The following is a 24,213-nucleotide window of genomic DNA, read 5'->3' as shown; positions in this document are numbered from 1 at the left end:
AATGAGTAAAAATCTTGCAAAAAAAATCCTAAAAATATCTAAAGTGATCACATATATATCAGTAAAACTTCTAATATTTTCTTTGAGAACATTCTCCAAAAACAAAAATCTACCAAAATCCTGTGAAATTTGCTGGATTTTGGTTGATTTTTTTGGTGAATGTTCTTAATCATTTTTGACATTTCTTTTCTCCACCAAAAAATGTTCAAAAATTTCCCAAAAATGTTGAAAATCTGGACATGAGAGGTTTCACTGTGAAAATATTGTTTTCCCCCACATTTTCAAACTTTAAAACGGGTCACTTTTGACCTGCAGGACAACATGAGGGTTAATCATTAACATTCAGTATGCTATCATAACAAACCATTCAGCTCACCTTACCAAACCATACACTGGTCTATACTACAGCACACTGTCCTACTGTCATTTTGCTGTTTTCTGTCCCAGAGTCACCAGAAAGACATTCCTGTACATTATTAACATTTGTTCAATAGCTCCACTCTCCTACCTGTAATACAATAATATTCCCATACACCAGCTGGGTCCCTCACGGTGTAACTTGGCAGAAACACAATCATGTGGAACAATCAGAGCGTTTGGAGTCGCGGCTCACAACATTTATCTCTCCGTAAGTTCAATCTGTTCTGAGGAGAAATGTGATCTGACCCAAACGACCTCCGGGCCTCGGCTATTAGATTAGTGATGGAAGCTGGCGTTTCAGCTAACCAAATCACAGCCGGGCTAATGACACGGAGAGGTGAGGGTCAGCGTGACCTTTGACCTCCGACCCCCGACGACCCCTCACAGCGGGAGAGACGCTGAGATGAGGCAGGAAAAGAGGAAGGAAGAAATTTATGGATGCAAAAATATTTTATAGGATTGCTTCTTGTTGTGGAAACACACAGGAATCTTCTGATATCATCTGCAGGAACCTTAAAAGAGACATATTGCTTCACTGTCACTCATTTGCTGCCAAACCAATCACATAAGAAGAGGCGGGACTTAACTTGTCGGATACTCTTACCCTTTGTCTGTTTTCCCTCTTTTAGAAAAAATCCTCATTAAAACATCCAAGTCTCGACAAACCCGTGTTTTTATACAACTAAACTACGTATCACAATTACATTTCAAATCAACGCATCTTCTATCTTATTGTTTCTGTCACTACTTTTCAAACAACCAATCACATATTAGAAGAGGCGGGACTTGGAAACTTATCAGATACTCTTACCCTTTGTCTGTTTTCCCTCCTCTTTTGGAAAAAATCCTCATTAAAACGTCCAAAATTGTGTTTTTAAACAGCTTCACTGCGTTTTCAACACGTATCAAAATTACATTTCAAATCAACTCACATTTTATTTTACCACTTCACTGTCATTCCTTTTCAGGCAACCAATCAGAAATTAGTTGGACTTGTCACCACGGTAACCCAAAAATGGAGGACACACTTCAAACGTGTATTTTAAACCTAAACCACAACATCTTCTGCTGTACGTTTGGTGTTTTAACTTAACCAAGCTTCTAACATGTAAAAGTGTCTAACATTGCTGATGTTTTCCTAAATCTATAAACGTAGTTTTGGTGTCCAAATCAAACCAGAAAGCAAGTTAAAACAGAGTCAATAACAACAAAACACTTAATTTTAAGACATTTGGTCTCTTGTCCGTCATGGGACAAACTCTGCTCCTTTGGTGGAAAGCTTGGTCATTGAAAGCAAGAATCCCTCCATTACTTCTTGAATTTCCGGGCTTTACTTCCTCCCTACAAAGAGAGAATTACTAAAACTAAAGCTTGTGCTGACTCTGTGTATTGGCAACATTTAATTAAGTTCTTTAGACAGGCAAAACTCACTGATTCATAAACTGAAAAATGTTTAATAGATCTATTAATCATATATTGGATATGTCACCATGGTGACCCAGAAAATGAAGGGGAAGCTTCAGATATGTCGTGAAAAAGTCAGATTTTTGCCAAAACCATGACATTTCTCCAAACCCATGACATTTTTTCTCAAGATAACCAAGTAATGTTGGTTCACCAAGCTTCTAACATGTAAAGGTTTTGAACAAAGTGTGATAATTAAATGTAACTCTGGTCTTCTAGATGATAGTCTGGTCACCGTGGTAAACCAGAAAATAGAGAGAAGCTTGAAATATGTAGTGCACGAATTGTACTTTAAACCAAAACAGGATATTTTTCCAAACTTCAGCGAAGTAATTTTGGTGTCAAACCTAAAAATAAGCTTCTAATGTGTTAATGTGTTGAACAAAGTGGGATATTTTTATGAAATCAAGCAATGCAGTTTTGGTTTCTAAACCGAACCAGAAAGGAAAACAAGGACAGAAAACGAAACTGAATTCTGAGACTTTGCCATCATCCTCCAGTCCTGCATACAAACGTGGACTCATTCTGTCAAACGAGGTGCTTTTACCACCACATGACATTATTTAAACTCAAAATAACATTCCCTTTTTTAAAAACTCTTTATTTCCATGGCATCCCTTCGTCCCTACAAACCAATTACTGCAACTAAAGCTCTCTTTCACAAAATGTTCAGGAAACTCAACTATTATTTCTTGTGTTGATGTTGAGAAACCGGCAAAGCTCAGTGATTCATAAACCTAAATCTATCGTTCGCACTGATTCATGTTGTGTTATTTCAAACCTGGATGGAAAGAATCAGCTGGTATTGTCTGCAGGAATCCTGAATGAGACAAAAAATGCCTTACAGTGTGAAGAAGGGGGTTGTTGGCTTGTTGGGGTTGAGTCTAGCAGAGACCTTTGACCTCCCTGAGGTTACCTTCCTCCATCAGAGGACTGAGGAGGTGTTTGGTCTGCTGATGGAGGTAGTCTTCACTCTAGTGTAGAACCACATTACTGTTCCACAGATATGATCATATTTAAACCAGGAACCTGCAGGATTTATACTGAAGTAGATGACAGCTACCAAGTCACCAAAACAAAATGCAGAGTGCTTGTACCCCTTTAAATTATTTTAAACAAGAGGTTATCTGTAATTTTGCACTTTCAACAGCGAGTTCTGGTACTTGATTCAAACACCAGAGATAAATTTAAGCCAATAGAAAGCAATAGCCCAGTGCAGCACCTAATTTTAACTAAATATAAGAAGAAACTAAGAACATTTGGGCTTTTTACAAAAAAACACAACAATAAAACAAACAGAAAAATGTATTTTTCCCCAATATGACACATAAACCAATCAACTACTGCTGTGACATGCAGAGGAATTTGCCACATTCTTAAATAAATGGCACTGGACTGATTGTATTATTTTCTTCATTGTAGATTAATACTAGAGATGAACACTTTTTGTTTACAACATAATTCCATCTGTATAAAGTTTTGATGCTTTCAGTATCAATTTACACTATAAAACAGTTAAATGCAAACCAAATGAATGAGAAGGTGTGTCTTCTTCTGAATAGTCGTGTACATGTCCTAAAATAATTCACTTTGATCCTAATAGCTTCCTTCAGAGGTGGTTGAGCAGAAAACGTTCTAATGATTGGACCCTCTTAGTGTTTCTCATTTATCTCCATCCATGTCTCTGTAATATCTACCAACACTTTAACTGTTTAGGAGCCTTTTTCCACTGAAACGTCACCAACCAGCTGAATTAGAGTGTGTGTCTGGGCGTGTGTGTGTGTGTGTGTAGTAGGAGTGTGTTGTGGATCCTAATGACATCCCCTGACACTGCCATGGACATAATTACAACACACACAGACACACACTCGGAGCTTTCTACCAGGGAGCTCTGGTCTGGGAGGTTTTGCAGCTGTGGCACCGAGCAACAAATGTTGTCACCTGCACATCCTCAGCTCAGTGTGCGTCGGTGTGTGTGTGTGTGTTGCCGTTGTGTTGGTGTGCGACAGGGGAGACGGCAGACTGATGTGATGAGTCTATCGCCGTGGAAACAGCCTGCAGCCAAGTGATTCTGTGGCTGTCGACATCTTTTTTCCTTTGTCTCCTTGTTCCTTCTTATTTTCTCTCGTCCTGCGAGGCGCTTTAGTCTCATTTTAACAAAGACTTTCCTCAGATAAACATCTAAAACTAACATTAACCGAGCCCCTAAGAATATGTTAGTGACTGTTTTAATTCAGTTGGTCCTGATGCTGACAGCTTTGGGTCAACTCACTCTAGTGTGATAGTCTTCATTTTTGGTGAGTTTTGGAATTTTAAAGTGTGTATGTGGACAGATATTTATGTATTTTCATTCCTAAATTTATGTTTTTTATGGTTCTTTTACTTGAGCTGATTCATTAAAGGCACTTTTTGGGGATTTTTGTGGGGATTTTATGGCTGTTATTGATCCACAAGTGGGATGTTTGGCTTCTTTTGTTCAGTTCAATCTAAAATAAGATTGAAAACAGGTTTAAAAATGCTTATTATATTTCACACGTAATACTAGTTTAAATAAAAATACAAAAACCAAAGGGACTCTTCACCTATCTATTACATGAGGTAAATGAGATTAATTTGCCAGATTAAAGTTTAGCATCAAAATGTTGTGTTAATTAATCTATTTTTCAAAGTTAAAAGATGCAAGAATCTAATAAAGAAAAAGACAAAGTGATTTCTCTTCATGTAAATAGATTTTTTATATTTTCTTTCTTTCTTTTTGGGGATTTTTGTGGGGATTTTATGGCTGTTATTGATCCACAAGTGGGATGTTTGGCTTCTTTTGTTCAGTTTAGTCTATATAAGATTGAAAACAGGTTTATTTTTCAGACCATTTTCAATATCTAGGACTTCTTTAAACAGAAATTCAATCATTTATCGATCTAAATGTCATTTATTCTCTGTCAGCAGCTTCTACAGTGTCAGAATTTGCTGTTTTTTCCATTTAACATGACTCAAACTTGAACTTATCGTAGCCGGGCTGATTATCAGGTATGACAGCCAATATTTTACAGTTTTTGGTTTCATTGTTTCTGAAAAATGAAACCAGTTAAAAAATGCTCTGCTGTGGCTCTGATGCATGTTAGTTTCAAATATTGGTTATCTGATTGATTACTGAGAATCTGGATCGTTATCGACAGTGAAACACACATTAATCGGTTCAGACGTGTTGGAGTTTTGGTTTGTCCTGATAGTTTATGAGCTAAAGAATCTATTAGTTTTCAAAAAAAATATGGAATAATCACTTGCAATAATACTAATTACTGTCAGATTGAACTCTGTTTTTATTGAAATTATGTTTTTTCCCCCTTGAAACAAACAGTAGTAGCGCTAAGGGTACATTTCTGTTGTGTATTTCACACAACAAGAACCTACAAGCTCAAAATTTGATATTTTGATTTAGAGAGCGTAAATAAAAAAGACCTGATCAGCTTTATTTTTAATTTGTTGGGGAATTTAAATGACAGTGATTGCCTCTTCACATGCAGATGTTCAAGTACAATTCCCCCTAAAAGCCGTTTAGTGGGGCACCATCCCTGTATCCTGGGCTGAGCAACGCCCAAGACAACGGCGATTAAAGAGTGAAGTCCAAACAATTCTGGGTTTTTTCTTCCACTATATCAGAACAATGATAAGGTGAATTCTCCAGCAGTAACACAGTGCTGAGGAGATAGTTCTGGATGTGCAAAACTGTGAAAAAACCCACAACTGTTTGTTAAAGTTGTGACTCTTTAGGTTTCAGGTTGGAAACAACAAGTAGAGCTCAACACTACCGCTGTTTACAGCTTATAATATGACGCAGAAGTGCATTATTCTATTTATATTAGTAATAATTTCAGATTCAAATGTGGTAAAATGGATTTACCAGAAAGAAAAGTTCACAATCAGTGAAAACTTGGAGAAGCTTCAGACTTGTGCTCAGTGTTTGAGGTGTCTGCTAACAGATTTAATACTGCAGAGACTGAATGGAGGGAAGAAAAAACATCACAGTGCTGTCAATAGGAGAAAAATGAGCTGTGAGGAATGATAAATTGTCAGACACATCTGTGATATTGACTGGTCTGAGAGAAGGATGGAAGCAGGAGGAAGGAAGGAAGGTGATGCAAGAAACAGCCAGAGAATCTTAGAGGCTGTTTAGCTTCACATTTACACAAGAATTTCCCTTCAGGCGCAGATTTTTAAGTGAATCTGGGATCGACCAACCGTTTATAACTAGAACCGTATACAGACATGATCCTGCTATTATAATGAATAATAATACATTTAAATTTAATGAAAAATGTGCCTCTTTGAGTGCAGAAAATCTGTTTTTGTCACAGTTAAACTTTCAGAAGAATGTGACAAAGACCAGTGGAGTGGAAATGATGTCATGTGTGATTCTACCTGCACAGGTGTCAGTCTCTCTCACCTAGAAGACAGTAAACTGCTTTTAACGCCACACTCTGCTGTTACACTCCGATTAGAGAAACCACACTCTGTACTTAACCCACATTCAGACTCGGAGCAAAACGCCTTCATTCAAAATGATTCCTTCATTTTACACAAAGACGTTTCACAGCAAGTTCAAGGAGAAATGTGACCACAGAGGTAAGATTGTTTCAGTGATTTGACTGATTCCAGTTGGTTTATTCCACCTCAAATCATCAGGTTCAATCTGCTCAACAAGCTCTGATTTGATAGAAATTGTTACAGCAAAAATCTGGATATTTATAAAGATAATTGAGAAATTTTTGCTACATATATGGAACGCTTTGTGGGAAATAAAACTTTTGTGTTTTTAACACATTAAATCTGAGTCTGAACAAAAGCGTCTGAAGAACCATGAAAGATAAAAACCTGACATTTTCTCTGTTATTTCTCATGTCACTGATTCAGAATCTGTAATACTGGACAGCAGATCTTTCTGTATGTTCTGTTTGCAGAAATATGTAGGGGAAAGCAGCAAAACTGATCCAGCAGAAGAAAAGATTCCGGTTTTTTCTTCTTCTCTGACAAAACCTACATTACCCACGATGCAACTCATGTCCACAGCCACTGATTTCGTTGCAGATTTGGGTTTGGTACGCTAATTAAACCCAGATTCTGTCATTTCCCGAAGCTTTCATTGGTCCTACCTGCAGTGATGTCGTCGTCGGTCACGTCCATTTCCTCCTCTGGAACTTTGGTTTCTATTGGCTGAGCCTCTGGAGGGGGCGGAGCCGGCGTCGATGGCTCGGTGGACGCACCAGCTGGAGACAAAAAGAAGGAAAACTGTTGGTAAATATTAAATAATCAGCCTGTTTGGCTGCTGCTCCTCGTTATCGGGCTAACCGTCCTGCTTAAGCAGCTAATAAAGCTTTACTGGGGCTCCTCGTTATCTGGACAATTAATGGAGGCACACAAATAACACAGCTCCCCTCTCTATATTTAGTGTTTTCATTTCGCCCCTTATCTCCAAGTTGCCAATTAACGGTGGCTTTTCATTAGCGGCTAATGAATGGCGGCGCGCTAATGAATGCGGCGGCTAAAGGTAACGGGGGCTAATCTCAACACTTAATGGATTACACAAACATCCTCACCGCCTCCCTGTGCAGAAAAAACACACATTTTTAGAAATTACAAGCAGTTCAAACAGGAAAAACCCACATAGAGGGTCATACATGTGCCAATAAAGCAGCGTAATCACGGCGGGTGTAATTACATTGATTAATCCTGGTTACCATTGTGCTTCATGTTCCAATTAACCTGCTCAGCTCCACATAATGACTTTACATCACACACACACACACACACACACACACTCTGACAGGAGGCCGATAGCAGCCCAATGCTCCATTATACGTCTCAACATTACAGTGATAAAAACTTAATTGGGCTTAATTAAAACATAACTGATGTTTTTAGGGTTGGAGAACAGTCGGATGCTTCGGGTCCACAGATTAAACGGGAAGTTATTTGGTGTTTAATTAGCCAGATGTGGACGCTGTGGCTGATAACGTGCCAAAAACAAAAGAAAGAGACAAGAACGAAGCTTGATAAAGACGGTTTGTGCATTTAATTCAGTAAGAAATGAGCTTTTTTATTTGTAAACCACATATTGCTTTATTTATTCTGTCAGTTACATATAATACGTGCATCAGAGCTGCTGTATTTGCATGTGCTGCTGCAAAAATATGGAAACTCATCCATGTGTTGGTGGTATTTTATAGTATTTTCTGTCTTACTGGTTAATACATTTGGAATTGGTTAAATTATTATTGTAATTTATTATTACAACTTTTTATCTAAAAAGTTGTTCAGAGCAGTGCTGGTAGTGGTTGTGCTCCTCTCTTCTCTCTCAAAAAAGGTATTTTGTGTTACGTGTACGTTGTAAATGAGAACATTTAATAATTATTCTCTGTCATTTGCATAAAAATTTAATTGAACCAGTCTAAAAAAAAATCTAAATTAGGCAGAATTTAATTGCTTTAAGATCAAAAGAAGAACAATCTGAACGAGTACTTTTGGATATGTTTTGTTACGTGGCAGAGTAACAAAATATTATATAACGGATTTGGATGAAATTTTCAGGGAAGGTCAGAAATGACAAGAACCAAGTGATTAGATTCTGGCAGTGATGCAGCTTATAGTGTGTATCCATGGATTAGTTAAAGATTTCTGTGTCATTGTGAGATAGCGGCACAGCATCACTGTAACCATGACAACAAGTGAACACATCAGCTGCCTGCTGACGATCACATGATTGTATCCTACTACAAATCCACCGCAGAGGACTTATCCATCGGAAATGAAACGACGACTGAGCAGCCTTGGAGGAGTCCTGCTCTCTGAGTGTTTTTCTTGTTCATCATTATTTTGCGACTGATTTTTCTTGAATGTTTGCACTATTGCTGCTGCTGCTGTCAAAACACAAAGTCACTACTGTAGGACTAATAAAGGCTGATTGTAACTCAACACAATGTAACATAACACAACACAATGAAATGCAATGGAACAAACACAACAGAGCAGAATGGAACATAATGCAATTAAGGCAACGCACTGCCAGTAACGCAATGCAACTAATACAACGTAGCACAACGTGACATAACAAAACTAATGCAAAGCAACTAATGCAATGCAACCAATGCAACACAACACAATGTAACTAACAAAACAGAAAGGAACACAACGGAAATAACGCAACGGAATGCAACGCAATGAGCATGACAATCCAACGCAATGGAATGTAACACAACTAACATAACGCACGTAACCCATCTAACACAACAGAACGGAATGCAACTAACATAACGCAAGTAACGCAATGGAACGCAACAGAACACAACGCACAATGTTGTGCTACGCTACGTAGCATAATGCAACATAGCATAACACAACATACTGAAACATGTGTAGTATTCCACTTTCCTGTGCTGCATTTTGGTGTCTTTTAGGCCGCTGACTTCATAGATTAATTGCTTAACCCTTTAAGCTTCAGTCAATTCCAGCCGTTTTCAGAACAAAAAAAACGCTAATATTCTATTTTTAAATAAAAAAAATTACGAAAAATACAGGGAATATTGGACGGGTATCGCGAGGTGCATTTCCTTGAAAATGACCGATTCGGGGATTTTATACGACTTCAGGACATGTTTTGGACAAAATAGTTTACTGGCTTGTGTCATCTGGATGTAAAAGGTTGGATTATGGCTGTTTTTTGTGGAATCTTTTTTTTTGTGTGTAATAATGAACCCGGAAATGTGAGTCGCGCTGTGTGCGTTGAAGCCGTGTATAGAGAACGGATGGATGAATATTTGTTTTTGTCGGACAAATGTGTTTTTCTCACCCACTGTGGTAATCGCATCTGAAAGTGGTTTATACCGGCGGATTCATGAGAATCTAAGCTTTCCATCGGCGTATAGTGTTTGTATAATCGTGTTTGCAGCCGTCGGACATTCTTGAAATTCCTATGCAAATTAGTAGGTGTACCGCCGGCGGTACACTGAAGCTTAAGGGGTTAAACTTTATTCTATATTTATATCGTCTACTGACCGATATCTGAAACGAAGCACCCAACTAATCTTTATAAAACCAGTATTTTCTGTCTGAACGCAGCAGATTTCAGGTTTGCTCTTGTTGGGTTCCTCTTCACACATACATGGACACCATCAGAGCCGATAACCCATAACTCAGCTGTCCTGGTGGATGAAAGCGATGGAGATGCAGGAGCTGAGGGAGAAGAAGAAGAAGAGGAGGGGAGGAGGCGTTCTGCTTGGCTCCAAGGTCAAGCTTGTCATGTCAGCCATGACACATAGCTCCCAGCATGCCTTGTTAACCTCCAGGACCTCCTCCTCCTCGCTGCTGTCTGCTGCTGTTTAAAACACATTTCCTGTTCTTCAAAGAACAGCAGGGTCTCCTCTTTTTCAGTTCGCTTTCATTTTAAACTGTTCTTTAGTGCTGCCTTTGTATGACTTTATTCAAGTTTCACAGTTTCATTAAAATAAAGCCTTGTTATTTCAAGTAATTTCCATAAAACATGAGGAAAGTTTTTTATGTCTTTATTATTTGATTTCAATTCCTTAAAAATGCACACAGAGCATTTTTACTTTTCTATTCAACCTTCCATCTGTCCACTATCTGCGTTTATTAACATAATTCTACCATGTCAAATCTTCATTGCATGCTTCTTTTATTTAGTTTGTATGTTTTATTCTATTTATTTAAAAACAAACTAATGCATAAAGTGCTCAAAACGTTCAACTTTACCACTCAAAGCCAGAAGAACAAACAAAATGCTGCCTCTATGCAGACGACACCCTGATATATCTTTACATTTTTTTGGTTTTTCTTTTGGATGGAACAAAACATTTTTCTTTCATTCTATTTATTCTTTTTTTTGCTCTTTTCCCGTATATCCATTTTTCCCTTTGATGTGTTCAGGCATTTTCAGTGTATTAATTTATTTATTTCTATAAATGAATGGTGGTTGTGTGGATATATATTTATCTTAAATTTCTATATTTTGCATAATTTTTGCTTTTCTGCTCCTTTTCTTCTGTCTTAATGGCTTTCCTCCAAAAAAAAAAAGTGATTAGTCTATCAAACTATTTTTAGTGCTACTGATGAAGGTTTTGTTTTTACGTATCAATCATTTCACTACCCAGGTATAACTACTATGTTTGTATTTTATTATTTTTTAAACTTTTTTCCAACAAAATGCATTCATTAAAATAGTTTTTGGCTGATTCATCCTCCTCTTTCCTTCTGCATTTGTATCTGATCTACCTGAGAGGTCATTTTTTAACCGTTTCATTTTTATTTAGCTTTGTTTTTATTCACTGTTTTCTTTTTTCCTTAACTATACAGGATTTTGGTTCAACTTTTGCTGTTATTAAATGTGCTTTATAAATTGATGTAAAATAGTGAAAAAAACGGATTTAATTAAAGAAAGCATTAAAAAAAGTTTCCTGTGGGAGTTTGTCATTCTGAATGTAATTTTTACTGCAAACCTGCAGATATTAGTCCTATTGATGACTAATAATCTTTACTGATATCAGCCCTGATGAGACTTCGTACTAAAACAGAGCTTCTGCCTCCTCGGCTGATAAAAGGTGAGAACGATGCAATAAAAGGATGTTTAACGACAGCAGGTTGACGATGGGATAAAACCCACCAAAGTGGGCGATCGACACTCGGCTAAACGCAGAGAAAAGAGAGCGAGGAAGCGGCGACTGCTGTTCAGTGATCAAAGAAAACAGCTGCTTCACACATTTAGAGGCGACCCTTCAGATTGTGTGATCAGGCGTGTGTGAGGGCGAACAAAGCTGCTGCTTAATCGACTGTGTGCGTGAATATGAGCGTTTCAAGTGTGTGGTTCTTCCTCCCATCGCAGCTCAGGACGGCCAGGTTTATTGGTAGAAATGCTGCAGTTCTACAGTCAACTACCGTGTTCAGTTTGTCCTGAAACGCTGCTGCTTTTGCTTTTCCTTTTCCTAAACTTACAGACATGAAGCTGATAACTCGTATCTTACAGGAACAACGTAAATGAGATCACACTATAAGAAAATTACTGTTGACAAGTTTTTAAACACAAATATTGAACAATCTACTGTTTTAATTTTTTTAGATTTTCCATGTTTTGTCTAATCAGATATCTGATAAAATCATTGATAAAAAATATTCATTTACAATTTTGCAAATTTTTCCTGTATTGTACCAAATACTAAATATCTACCAAAATCACTTTTAAAAAAAAGCTTAATTTCTGTGTTAACAAAAAAATAAAGATGAGCTTTTAAAAAATGGTCAAAGTTGTAAATAATCTGTAAAAACATATTTTGTATATTAACATTTATATTTACATAAAATAATAGTCATTTAAAAGAAAAAAGACTTTTTATTACCAAACATATACATATAGTTACTTTACAGGTCTTCCAGTTTTTGTTTTTTTTTAAATGGGCAAAACTGTCAATAATATCCACATCAAAAAATCTGTATTTTCATAATATAAATATATGTTGTAAAAATATATATTTCTACAAATTACATAAATAGTAATTTGCTCTTTCACAATGTGGGACTGAAAAATTTGACTGTTCTATTGTGTTTAAATCAGCTGAAAAATGAGAATTATTTTAACCCTTTAAAGATATCTGCTGTTATTTAATAGAAATTCAAACAACAAATACATATATCAGGAATTGGAAAATAAATAATTTCTTAATTTTCCTATTTTATTAAATTACAGACAATATGTAACAAAATCAAAGAAAAAAACATTAATTTTTATGTTGACTGTCAGGAAAGCAGAAAAAAATCTGCAAATAATGTCCATATTTCTGACACAGTAATTAAAATATTAGTATTTTTTTTACAGGTATTTGCTGTTTTTCTACAGCTGTTGAAAGTTGGACCATTCCTTTATTTTTCACTGTTTTCTTACCAGATTTTTTCTTACAGTGTGTTTCCCAAAACTCTAAAGCCGTCCCTTCAGGTATAAATCAGATAATCAGACTTGCAGCAGTGATGATGGAGACGGTGAGGACAGTTTACGACCCTCTCTTGCTCTGAGTGGAGGTTAACAACTGCCGTTTCCTTTGTGTTGAAGCCTTTTAAACACCTCCAGGAGAGCTGAAAGGTCAGCCGTGGCCACCGCTGTGTGTTGTCTAGTCAGCCCCACGCCGCGACTCGGGGACTCTGCCGCCGGCTCGCCTCGCTGACATTTTCTCGGCGCTAAAAGCTAATGGATAAATACAGGTGTCTTTCTTCAAACGGCAGCCACTCTGCCGCTGGAAAGCCGGAGGAGAGAGAAGCTCCAGAGGACGGCTGAGTGGATATTTGATGTCGGTGTCAACAGTGTGAAATAAGTCCAATCACTCCACTTATGCTACACTCGGCATCCCACGAGGAGGACGACTCAGTGAGAGGTGTTGTAATGTAGAGAGCAGGACTGTATACAGACAACCATCAGCCACAACATTCAAACCTGCATCATGGTGTGTTTAAGCCACAGACTTCTGTAGATGTCCTATAGCATCAGACAAGAGTAACGTTGATTTTCTGGGTCAATATTTGGCATTTCTATTAAACAATTACAGATAAAATAAAAGAAATTCACTCCTTTAACTCTTATGTGGCCTCTTCTTTATCTGTAGTCACTCTGTGGACACAGACTGCTACCAAGATACAGTACTATTCAAAAGTCTGGGCTCACTTAGAAATGTCCTTATTTTTGAAAGAAAAGCAGTTTTTTTTTTCAATGAAGATAACATTAAATGAATCAGAAATCGAGTGTAGACATTGATAATGTGGTAAATGACTATTGTAGGTGGAAACAGCTGATTTTTAATGGAATACCTCCATAGGGGTACAGAGGAACATTTCCAGCAACCATCACTCCTGTGTTCTAATGCTACATTGTGTTAGCTAATGCTGTTGAAAGGCTCATTGATGATTATAAAACCCTTGTGCAGTTATGTTAGCACATGAAAAAAAGAGTGAGTTCTCATGGAAAACATGAAATTGTCCGGATGACCTCAAACTTTTGAACAGTAGTGTACATTACCCACAATGCAAAGCCTATTTGGGTTTGTTCTGCTAATAGCAGCTACTGCATCATAGGCAGCCTAACATGCAGGAGGACCAACCATGCTTGTTGTTGCTCGAAGGCTAATTATTAACGAGGAAAAGCATTGACAGTAGGTAAGAAATCAGGAGAATTTTGTGAAATGTTGTCATGCTCCGTTTCAAAGGGAGCAAAAAGTTCGACATCAGAAATTTTGCGGTAATCACATATTGTTGTTTAAACGAAAAGATCCAGCGTCCAGAGGGTTTGATCACATCTGTGAGCTTCCCCGAGATATTCCAGGATTTCCAGAACCAGCGGGAGTCATCTTACCGCCTGTTCCAGTCCTGCTGTGCAGCACACGGATCAAATTCAATGACCCTTTAACCTCCCTCTATCTGCCTCCCCCTCCGTCCCCTGAGGTCACCGGTCCATCATTCCCTCCTGCTCCTCCCCCCTCCTCCCCGACCTGCGGTACTGCCGTGGTAACACAACACTGACCGGTGCCCGTTTCCATGGCAACCGTTCCCCTGAGAAACCCCCCAGCATCCTCGGCAACCACAGGGCGACTCCCGAACACACACACACACACACACACACACACACACACAGAGCGTTTCAGAAGGGCTGCTTCTTGTAAAAGAAGGTGGAGATTCACCTTTCTTTCCCATCAGCAGGTCTAACTATAGCCGGAGAGGAAGGCCGAGGGAATAGACAGAGCAGGAGACAGACGGACACCAAGAGGAAACAAAAACAAGCACCGAGCCGAAGAAAGAGAAATAATAGATGCTGGGTGTGCGTTTCTATCTTTATGAGGACCGGGCTGGGTTTTAGATGATTCTCACGTTCCTTCAGAGGGCGGTCTGAGGGTTCAGACTTTGTTTTAGGGTTAAGAGTATAACTGGGTTTGGGTTAGGGGCACGAGGCTGGGTGAGGTTTTACGTCAAAGAAAGCCAAACATGCATTTGATGTGTGGCAACGCTTCCCTCCGAGACAAATGAGCGGTCAGAGGTTTGTATGTGGGATTCAAAACAGCAAACATTGGTCAGAGAGCTTCCTGTCTACATCCACAGCTATGGTGAGATGGACGAAGCTGTGCAGACTTTTCTAAGTCGCCTTATAGATGTAGTGTAATAGCAAATATTGCAGTTTATCGAGCATTCGAGCTCCTCACGATGAAAGTAAGTGCTGAAGGTCTGGTAAGCTCACTTCCTTCACACAGAAAATGAAATATTCTATTTATCTTAAAACTCACAGTTTTTAGCCCAAAATGACGCTAACTTAAGTGGCATCACTTGCAAACATCTTGCAGATTTTACAAAGCTCCCTCTTGAGACTTTGTTTCTGCGCACTAACACTCCCTAAGACCTGGAGTGTAGCAGCAGAGAACTGCAAAGCTAACACTGCTAGCCCTATATACTGCAGTCAATTCCACCTGAAATTTCTACTGATGATGTACCCAAAGTAAATTGAATGCTGTTCTTGAACTGCTTGGAGTACATGCATGGTTCTGGTGCCTTTTGGTTCATCGGCACCTGTCCTTTAGCCATGGTGAGCTCCTTGTGGAGGAGGAAGGCATTCACAATGGCGATGTCCAGAAAATGATAAAAGAATGTCTTGTACCACTTCCTGGTTTTGTGGAGGACCTTGTAGAACCCTATGAGGGCATCCGACAGGTCCACTCCACCCATGATGTCTTTCACTTCCCACTGTTGTTGTGCTGTTTACGTTATTTGTTGGACAAATGTGTTTATATTACCCGCTGTGGTAATCACATCTGAAAGTGGTTTATACCGGCGGATTCATGAGAATCTAAGCTTTCCATGGGTGTATAATGTTTCTATCATCAAGTTTGCAGCTTCGGTCAATTAAGCAAAATACTTTTGCACATCTCAAAACGGCCCGAATGCGGGCCGCTGAAGTTTAACGGGCTAGCATGTGCAGAGTTAGCATGTTTCAGAGTATTAAACAGAAACTATCACATTAGAAACCAGTAAAAAGCAGCAGTGTGAGGTACTTACGGGAGCTGACTGTATCCACGTATTGAGGCAGGTAGGGAGCCCACATGTCGATGGTGTCCTTGCGTCCTGATTGGCCGATCCTTCTCAGCTCAGCCAACAGAAGAGCTTGAGCTGCTTCTCGTACCTACATTAACAAAGAGGTCAAGTTAGGTCTACACATGTTGTGCTACACATTTTTTAAAGACTTCAAGTGAGCAGCTGTTTTCACTTCAACAGAAATGAACAAATTGTCAATTTTCATGTAATTCAATTCATTATTTTTATATCAAACGCACAAATTACAATTAAACGTACAAAAAAGGATGAGTAATTATAGAGTTTAGTTTGCAACTAATAATTTAATCGCAAACTGTATTAATAATCTTTGCATTGGTTTCAGTCACTTTTAAAGACAGGAAGTTGACATTTTTTATTTTAGCTTCTTAAATTTGAATGATTTCTGAATATATTTGGTTTGTGGACAAAACAAGACATTTGACGATTTATTCTTTGGTTTTATGCAACACAGACTTTTAACTATTCTATGACATTGTGTAGACCAAACCATCGATTATCTTTCAACTGAGAAAGTAATTGACAATTAAAACAGCTTTTAGTTGCATCCCTTAGTAACTGTAGGTAAAATACAGATCGTGCATTGACAATGAAAAACGACTCAATAATTACACTAATTGAACTGTTTCCTTCATATATTAAACAAAAATGTATTCAAGGCTTTAGGAGCCATGAGAGCCATGGCTGATCTAAAACACCCATCCTGCAGCTGTAGATACCTCCAGACAGCGATCCTGCCACCTTCTCGCCAACATCTCCAGCAGCGGAGGTCTGAACTTGTCCAGTCCGAGGAGGTCAGGTAGCATCACACAGTGCATGGCTGCCAGCTGACTCCATCCTGCACATACACACACAAAAATATAGTCAGAAAACACTACAAAAAACAACAAACGAGTCTACACACACACAAAAAAAATCTCTCATTCTCATACACCAGCCTTGCTGCCGTCACATAAAAACACAGCTTTTAGCTTCATGGTGCATCTCACAGGATGGAGTTTTATTAATGTAGGTTCTCTTAAGCTATAAAAAAAAGCCAGTTTTGCTTTAACTCTCACGAAACAAAAACATCCCGACATGAATTTAATATAAATCTTTTCCAAGTGCTCATGCTATAAAGTGCATTTTAAATCACCATCGTTGCACATTCAGGCTGAAAAATGTGTTCTTCAGTGACTTTTTCACATCCTCGCACATACATACTGACTTAAACAGCCCCCGAATATAAAAGTCACACTAACAACAGTTAAACACAGGATGGGAATATTACCGACACGATTCATTCTGCAGTCTTGGTTAGAGCAAAGTTGTAGTTTCTGCTAACCAGAGTCTGTTCAATGGTGTTTAACAGGTAAATGACAGATAAACAGCACTGCCAGGTGGGTCGACAAAAGCCTCACAACGATACCTTGGCATGATGAATTTAAGTGTTTTATTCATTTACCGTACCAACACTGTGTGGGTTTATACTTAAAAACTGTAGAACAAACCAAGTAGTTGTCAGGATAACTGACACAGATGGTTTTTTTCTGTATTATCCTGAAGATGAACATTCAAAATGTCTTGGTATCGCTTTAAAGGGCCTCAAACCTGAGCAGAAATAACGCCATAGATTTATATCTTACACTAAACACCAGAGAAATATACACCAGCTTTAACATGTCACTGACAAACGATGCACTGAGATACTTATTCGCCGATACTCAACATAAACCAAGCACCTTATTCACATATATTAGTTCAATATATGGTTTCCAGAGGAGATGCATGTATGTGAAATGTACTTGTGTGATGGACACTGAACAGCTTTTAGGCAAGGAAAGAAATTTCATACAAATTTCTTTGCCGGGGCACCATGTAAACTTACCTCCGCCAGTGAAACACACAGAGAAAACTCAAACCGTTAGGTGTTTTACAGGATTATTCTACATAGAAGTTGACAGATTAATTGTAATCGTAGATCTTAAAACCCAATTTGTCTCAGCCAAATAATCCATCAACCTCTACTTGCAACACTTGCATCACTGTCTTGCAGAAACCTCAAATATCAAAAACAGGAACGTGAATGAGCCATTTGTTGTAGATTAGTTTTTGAAATCTCATTTTGAAGTGTTACCTTCCTACACCAATGTTACTGTGGGGTAAAAACTGGCACTTTGCTTTTGAAATTCATACTGGGGAAGGACAGAAAACCAGTCAATCCAGTTTACAGCTATTTTTCCAGCTGCTATAAGCAACTACTACGACGACTGATAACAAGTATGTCTGCTAGAGGTTGTACAATTTTTGATGCTATATGCTAATTCTGCAGCTGGTTCCGCTAACAGCACCCACTACTACCCATAGACATAATAAAGAGCAGACGCCGCATCGACCGCTACTGCCTATTGGGGCTGATGAGCGGTGGGGCCGCCATCTTGGTCCGGTCAGCTGCTCCACTCAGCGCTGTTTGACAGTGCATTTAATCCATCTTAACTCTGAATATTAAACTGATTTTCACGCGTTTTTTATTTTTATTCATAGTGGGATTAACAGTAATAGAATATTCTGATATTAAGCTCGACTGTAGACAGGTATTTTGCAAACACTGTAAACACACACACACTAATATATGTTAGAGAAACAGATAATGGCAGTAAAGTTAATTATTTTAATAATTTGAAGAGACAATATATGATTACGCTATATATACATAAACAAAAGACTGACTAATGAACACATATTTCTATTTAAAACTATAGATAGAAGTTACATATCAGAGAAAATTATTATATATAAATCATATATAGACTATCAATATAATTCATATATTATATTAAAAAGATATATCAGAAAATGATTTTATATATAATATATATATATATATATATATATATTATAGAAATATGTGTTCATTAGTCAGTATTTTGTTTATATATGTATATATAGCGTAATCATATATTGTCTCTTCACATTATTAAAATAATTGACTTTACTGCCATTATCTGCTTCTCTAACATATATTAGTGTGTGTGTGTTTACAGTGTTTGCAAAATACCTGTCTACAGTCGAGCTTAATATCAGAATATTCTATTACTGTTATTATTATTATCTATTATTCCCGCTATGAATATTAAAATACGCCGAACCATTTGTTCTGTATCATAGCTACATGTATGACGTTTGCAGCAAAAAGATAAAAATAAAAAACACGTGAAAATCAGTTTAATATTCAGAGTTAAGATGGATTAAATGCGCTGTCAAACAGCGCTGAGTGGAGCGGATGACCGGACCAAGATGGCGGCCATGTTTCTCGCTGCGCAGCACCCCGAGCAGCGTCTACTCTTTATACATATCTATGCTACTACCTGCTAATACTATAGCTGCTGCTAATAACTACAAAGCAGTACAGCTGGTAGCATCTTATACAGCTATTGCAACTATTTAATTATTGTTCCTCCCACTGAGATGCGACCGGTTTGAAAAAGAACCCAAACAATTAGCAACACAGCCATATGCATTTAGCATGAATTTTTGAGACACATTTCCCTTCACTAATAAAACATTATCACTTTTAGAACAACAAGCAGCCAACAATCAGGAGACTTTGGTTTCTGCAGGGCAGTGTTTTGCGAATAAACAAATCTACTACAGTTGCTGTTTACCGCGACAAAAAATCAGAGGTAAGTTTAAATATTCCTACATGTACTGGAAAGGAATGAATCTCTGTGTGCATGCTTGCTGTTTCCCATTACAACAAAGAATAACAAAATCCTGAACAGCTCTGTTCTAGTCCCTGGAAACTAAAGGTCATCAGCTTTGGAAGGCACTTGACTCCCCTACAGAAACCACAAACGTGGAACTGTTTCCATAACCTGAGAGCACATTCATTGTAAGTTTGGATGGGGCAGCAAGCCTCCAAGGTAAAAGCAACGTCCTGTTAAAAAAAAAACAGTTTGTAACAGAGGAGGGAAGCAAGCATCGGGCTCCAAGACCGACAACAAAAAGTTAGAACAATTACGCTTCATCACTGATTTTAATAAAGCAATTAATACAGAACGGTATTAAGTCGTCTGCAGGTAAAACAAAAGGACAGCTACATTTTAAACAAAGGACACGTTTCATTTGTTGCTAAGCACATATTATTATTATTATTTTGGACTTGGTTGGTTTAAATTGTTTTTGTTAGGCCCCACCCTCCACAGTGACACATTCAGGTGGAAATAGCAAGCATGCAAACAGTGAGCACAGAGACACTAAAACGTCAGGACAGACAGGTAGACAGAAGAGACAGGGCAGGACTGCACAACACTGCCAACAAGTGGAAAAAAAGACAAGAGACCAAGGTCTAAGGACTGCTGTCAGTACACTCTCAAATGCATCAGCTAAGTCAACCTGTTTGCAGACGACACTGTTCTTTATATTGGCAAATTTAGGAAACTGATCCCAGGTGATCTGGAAAGTTTCAAAGTGGAAAGCTGCTGGTATATTAGGCAATCCAAAAGCATAGAGTATTTGTTGTAAATATCATGACCAGCAATCATTCAATTTGCTTTTTACTTGTGCTTGTACCTCATAACGTTGTATTGCCAGATTTTTTAAACACATTTTAGAAATATATTGGAAATGAAGCAAAACTTTAGGATTTGTTTAACTCAGAGAGATTTTGTAAATTCTACTCCATCAGTTCTGCAGAATAAAATTAAAAACCATCCATCTCTTCAACTGACAGGACTGAAAGTGGACTGAAGTCAGCGATGACAGACAAGACAGATAAACAAACAGCGCTGTAGACAGAAACAAGGACAAAGACACTGCAATAAGACACCTGAGATGAAAACCTAATACCGGCTGCAGGGAAAAACAAGACAGATGCAAGAGAAGAGAAAAGAGGCGACCAGATCCAAGGAGGAAGGAAATGATGAACAGGGGGAGGAAGTCAGGAGAACATAAAAAAAAAAACAGGAAAAGAAAAGTATAGTGTAAAAATAAATAAAACCAGAAGGGTGGGATTGAGAAACAAAAAGAAAATGGAAGAGAAGAAGGTAGTAAAGAAGATCTAGGAACCAGAAGATCTCCAAAGATAAAGTTCATTAACTGAAAGAAGAGAAAGAGTATGGCTGCGAGACTTTTCCTAAGTGAACCCGTCAGTTCAGTCTGTACCTTCGTTGACTGAGGGGATGCTATGGGGGCCGGGGGAGCCAGGGGCCCCCTGAGGAGGCATCCGAGGGGCCCCCGGAGCCCCAGCAGAGGCAGCAGTGCCGGTGCTGGCAGCTACAGCAGCTTGTAAAGGAAGAGAAGGAGAGAAATAGTCAAGAAGGAAAGAACAGGTTAGAAAGATTTTAATATATACAGTACCGAATGGAGAGAGGAGAAAAAAACATGTAATTATAACAGAAAGAAGAACAGAAAAGCACAAAATGAAAGAAAAAAATAGAAGTAAGATGTTAGAAATGAACAGAGAGAATTGGCTTTTTAGAAAATGCAGTCATGTTAGGTTTATACCAAACGTAAATAGAACATGGACACATTTCAGTTGTCAGTAACGACAGAAAAATCAATGGCAGAAAGAGCAAAAGACCCAAGAACAGAGATTTTAAAACGTTGAAGGAACTGTAAGGAAAGCCCATCATTGTCTACCCACAGCAAGCTGTTTTACCATTTAACATCCAGACTGGATTAGTATACATATTCCAAGTCTAAAAGAATATCTCAGATCTCCATAACATCTTCATTCCAGGACGATGACTTCACTTTAACACGGTCTCTCATTGAAGGTAGCTACAGCTCTGCTGCACGTCTACTGCAACTAATTTCAATTCAGTTCTGATTTGACATAATTGCAGTTTAATATATTTTTAGCTATCCTCAATTCAAGATATTTCCATTGTCTTGATGAGATATCGTTAATTTTTTTATGACTAACTCTGCAATGTAACTTAAAATGCCGTTGTTTTCTGACTTCTGTTTTTGATCTTTTTACTGTTCTGACCTTTTTTTAAATGACTTTAGAAATGTTTTCTTTTGTTTTTCTTTTTTGTGTTGTCATCTTCAGTCTTACTGTCTTTGTAAAGCACTTTGAATCGCCTCGTTGTTGAAATGTGCTATATAAATACATTTGCCTTGCCTTGCCTCAGCTGCTTGAGGTTGTCAAACTGACGTCTTGAATTGGAATTATGAGCAGCCAAAATGTAATTCCAGACATCTTGAATTATTGCTTTGACTCGGCTAAATGACATTGAAGGTATTTGCTGCTACATTACAAGCTATAGTGAGTTTTTACTAAGGGTTTTTCAATCTAACATGTAACAATCAATCAATATCTACCACAACTGTCACTACTTTTGCTAACACTGTTCAAATATTTTGCTGGGGCAATATCCAATGGGAAACACGGCATGAGCGGCATGATGCACAGCTGTTTGGACTGGTCTTACTGGTGTTTGGGATACTGGTCCAAAGTTAAATTACAGATAGCTTAAACTATGTTGTTGCTTTCTATCATTTTAAAGCCATGTAGAAAAATTTGGCTATCAAATGTGAGAACATTTGCCATATTTACAACTCTCACTACCGCACCATTTTTGTCTTTTTACAGTTGTCAACATATGACATACTCCTGTATTAGCAGTCATTGTCAGCACTTTGCCAAATGATCCAACTGCTGCATGGATGGACAATCTGCTAAAGGAGTTAGAGAAAACATGGGTTGAAAAAAGTCCAAATCTAACCTCTTAAGACCTGCCGTCCACATGTGGACATGTTTTTGTTTTTTGATTATTTTTTTTCCCTAAAGGGCATATTGTTAATACTAATAATAATACTAATATTACTACTTCTACTACTACTACAAATAATAATATTTACAATCTAAATCTAGTAAAAAAAATATTTTATATATATATAATGTAAATGTAATAAACATAATAATCAGATATTAGATATTATCCAGTTATTATATTTATTGGTTACTCCTTATCCCAAGTAAGTAAAAAAAAAAAAACTAAAATGCAAACCAAACCAAAGCTCGGGTCTTAGGAGGCTAAAGCTTACGCCAAACCGATGCATACTCATCCACGTATAATAATGTTAGCAACTAGCTATGTCATGTATGATAACTAATATTAGTAATTAGTGCAATTGAGTGTTTGCGTCCAAACTTGGACTACTTCTGTAAGTTGGGGCTGGTAACAAGTCTGAATTATTGTCCTTACTGTGGCTGTTTTAACAATTAGACTCACCACAAAAAAATATTAAAAATAATGTTAAAGAATTAAAGTTTAAGACTAAAAATATACTTAATTACCATTTAAAGATAGTCTGTGAATATGCATAAAACTGCAAAAAGCTCCACATAACCTTAAGTTGTAGCTGCTTACATTAGCGAGACTTGAAAGCTAAGTCTCAAAAGAAAGACTTGCATCATAATAACTGCACGAGAAACAAAAAGCAAAACAACAAAATAAAACGAAAAGGAACCCAAAGCTGAAGGTGAAAGTAACAAAGAGATATAAAGGGAAGTTCCTAAAAGGCACAGACACAAAGATGATTCTTTATTTCCCAGAAGCACTTGGCAAAGAGATCGAAATCAGGTGTTAGTTTGGAGATGACAAACTACACCTGAACAAACCACAGCTAACAGAAAACCAGCACAGACAAAGGTTTCAGATTGTGGCATCAGCAGTATGCTAACAAATATCAATTAGGAACAAATGAAGAAACTGATTTGCACTGTAGTAATACAGAATCTGCCAGAGCCACAAACCTGAAACCTTCATACTGTGGAAATCACAACAAACTAAATTCTTTTAAAGATTACATTTTAAAACATATACAATGTGAAAAACAATAAATCAGTGACATTTTGCATATTTTTTGACAGTTCAAAACTGTCAAACACATTTCAAGCCCTTACTGTTGACATGAAAGGTACAAATTTAGAATCTGTCAATAAAATAGTTGAGCTAGCACAGAGAAAACATGTAGCACAGAGACAACAGAGAAAACAGTTACAGCAACATCACATCAGTCGGTGGGAAAGAAAGAAAAGGGAAAAAAGAGAGAAATAGTGAAAGAAAGGACTAACACAAAAGAGAGCTTGAATGGACATAAGTGAAAGAAATATCGAAGAAAGTGGTGTTTGTGGTGCAGATTTTCTTTTCCCCAGAGAACAGGCAGCAGGCTGAAGCCATGCAGTGACCGACAGAGTGA

General features: G+C 37.7%; 1 protein-coding gene across 3 annotated transcripts in view; it reads right to left on the bottom strand.

Annotated features, from left to right (window-relative positions):
• The window catches only part of LOC110966005 (WD repeat-containing protein 7), a 125,599-nt gene that overhangs the window by 51,963 nt on the left and 49,423 nt on the right, over positions 1-24,213 (bottom strand). For 2 of the 3 annotated variants that reach the window (XM_022215222.2, XM_022215223.2), the window contains exons 20-23: positions 21,166-21,285; positions 16,743-16,861; positions 15,970-16,093; positions 7,035-7,148 (exon numbers count right to left, since the gene is read on the bottom strand). In XM_022215222.2, coding sequence (XP_022070914.1) covers positions 7,035-7,148; positions 15,970-16,093; positions 16,743-16,861; positions 21,166-21,285 — 477 coding nt within the window. The remainder of the gene's footprint in view (positions 1-7,034; positions 7,149-15,969; positions 16,094-16,742; positions 16,862-21,165; positions 21,286-24,213) is intronic. The other variant, XM_022215224.2, reaches the window with a different exon arrangement.

Source organism: Acanthochromis polyacanthus, chromosome 18 (assembly GCF_021347895.1).
Source record: "Acanthochromis polyacanthus isolate Apoly-LR-REF ecotype Palm Island chromosome 18, KAUST_Apoly_ChrSc, whole genome shotgun sequence".
NCBI classification, from domain to species: domain Eukaryota; kingdom Metazoa; phylum Chordata; class Actinopteri; family Pomacentridae; genus Acanthochromis; species Acanthochromis polyacanthus.
Note: the sequence above shows the minus strand (reverse complement) of the source record. Positions and strands in the feature narration are given on the sequence as shown.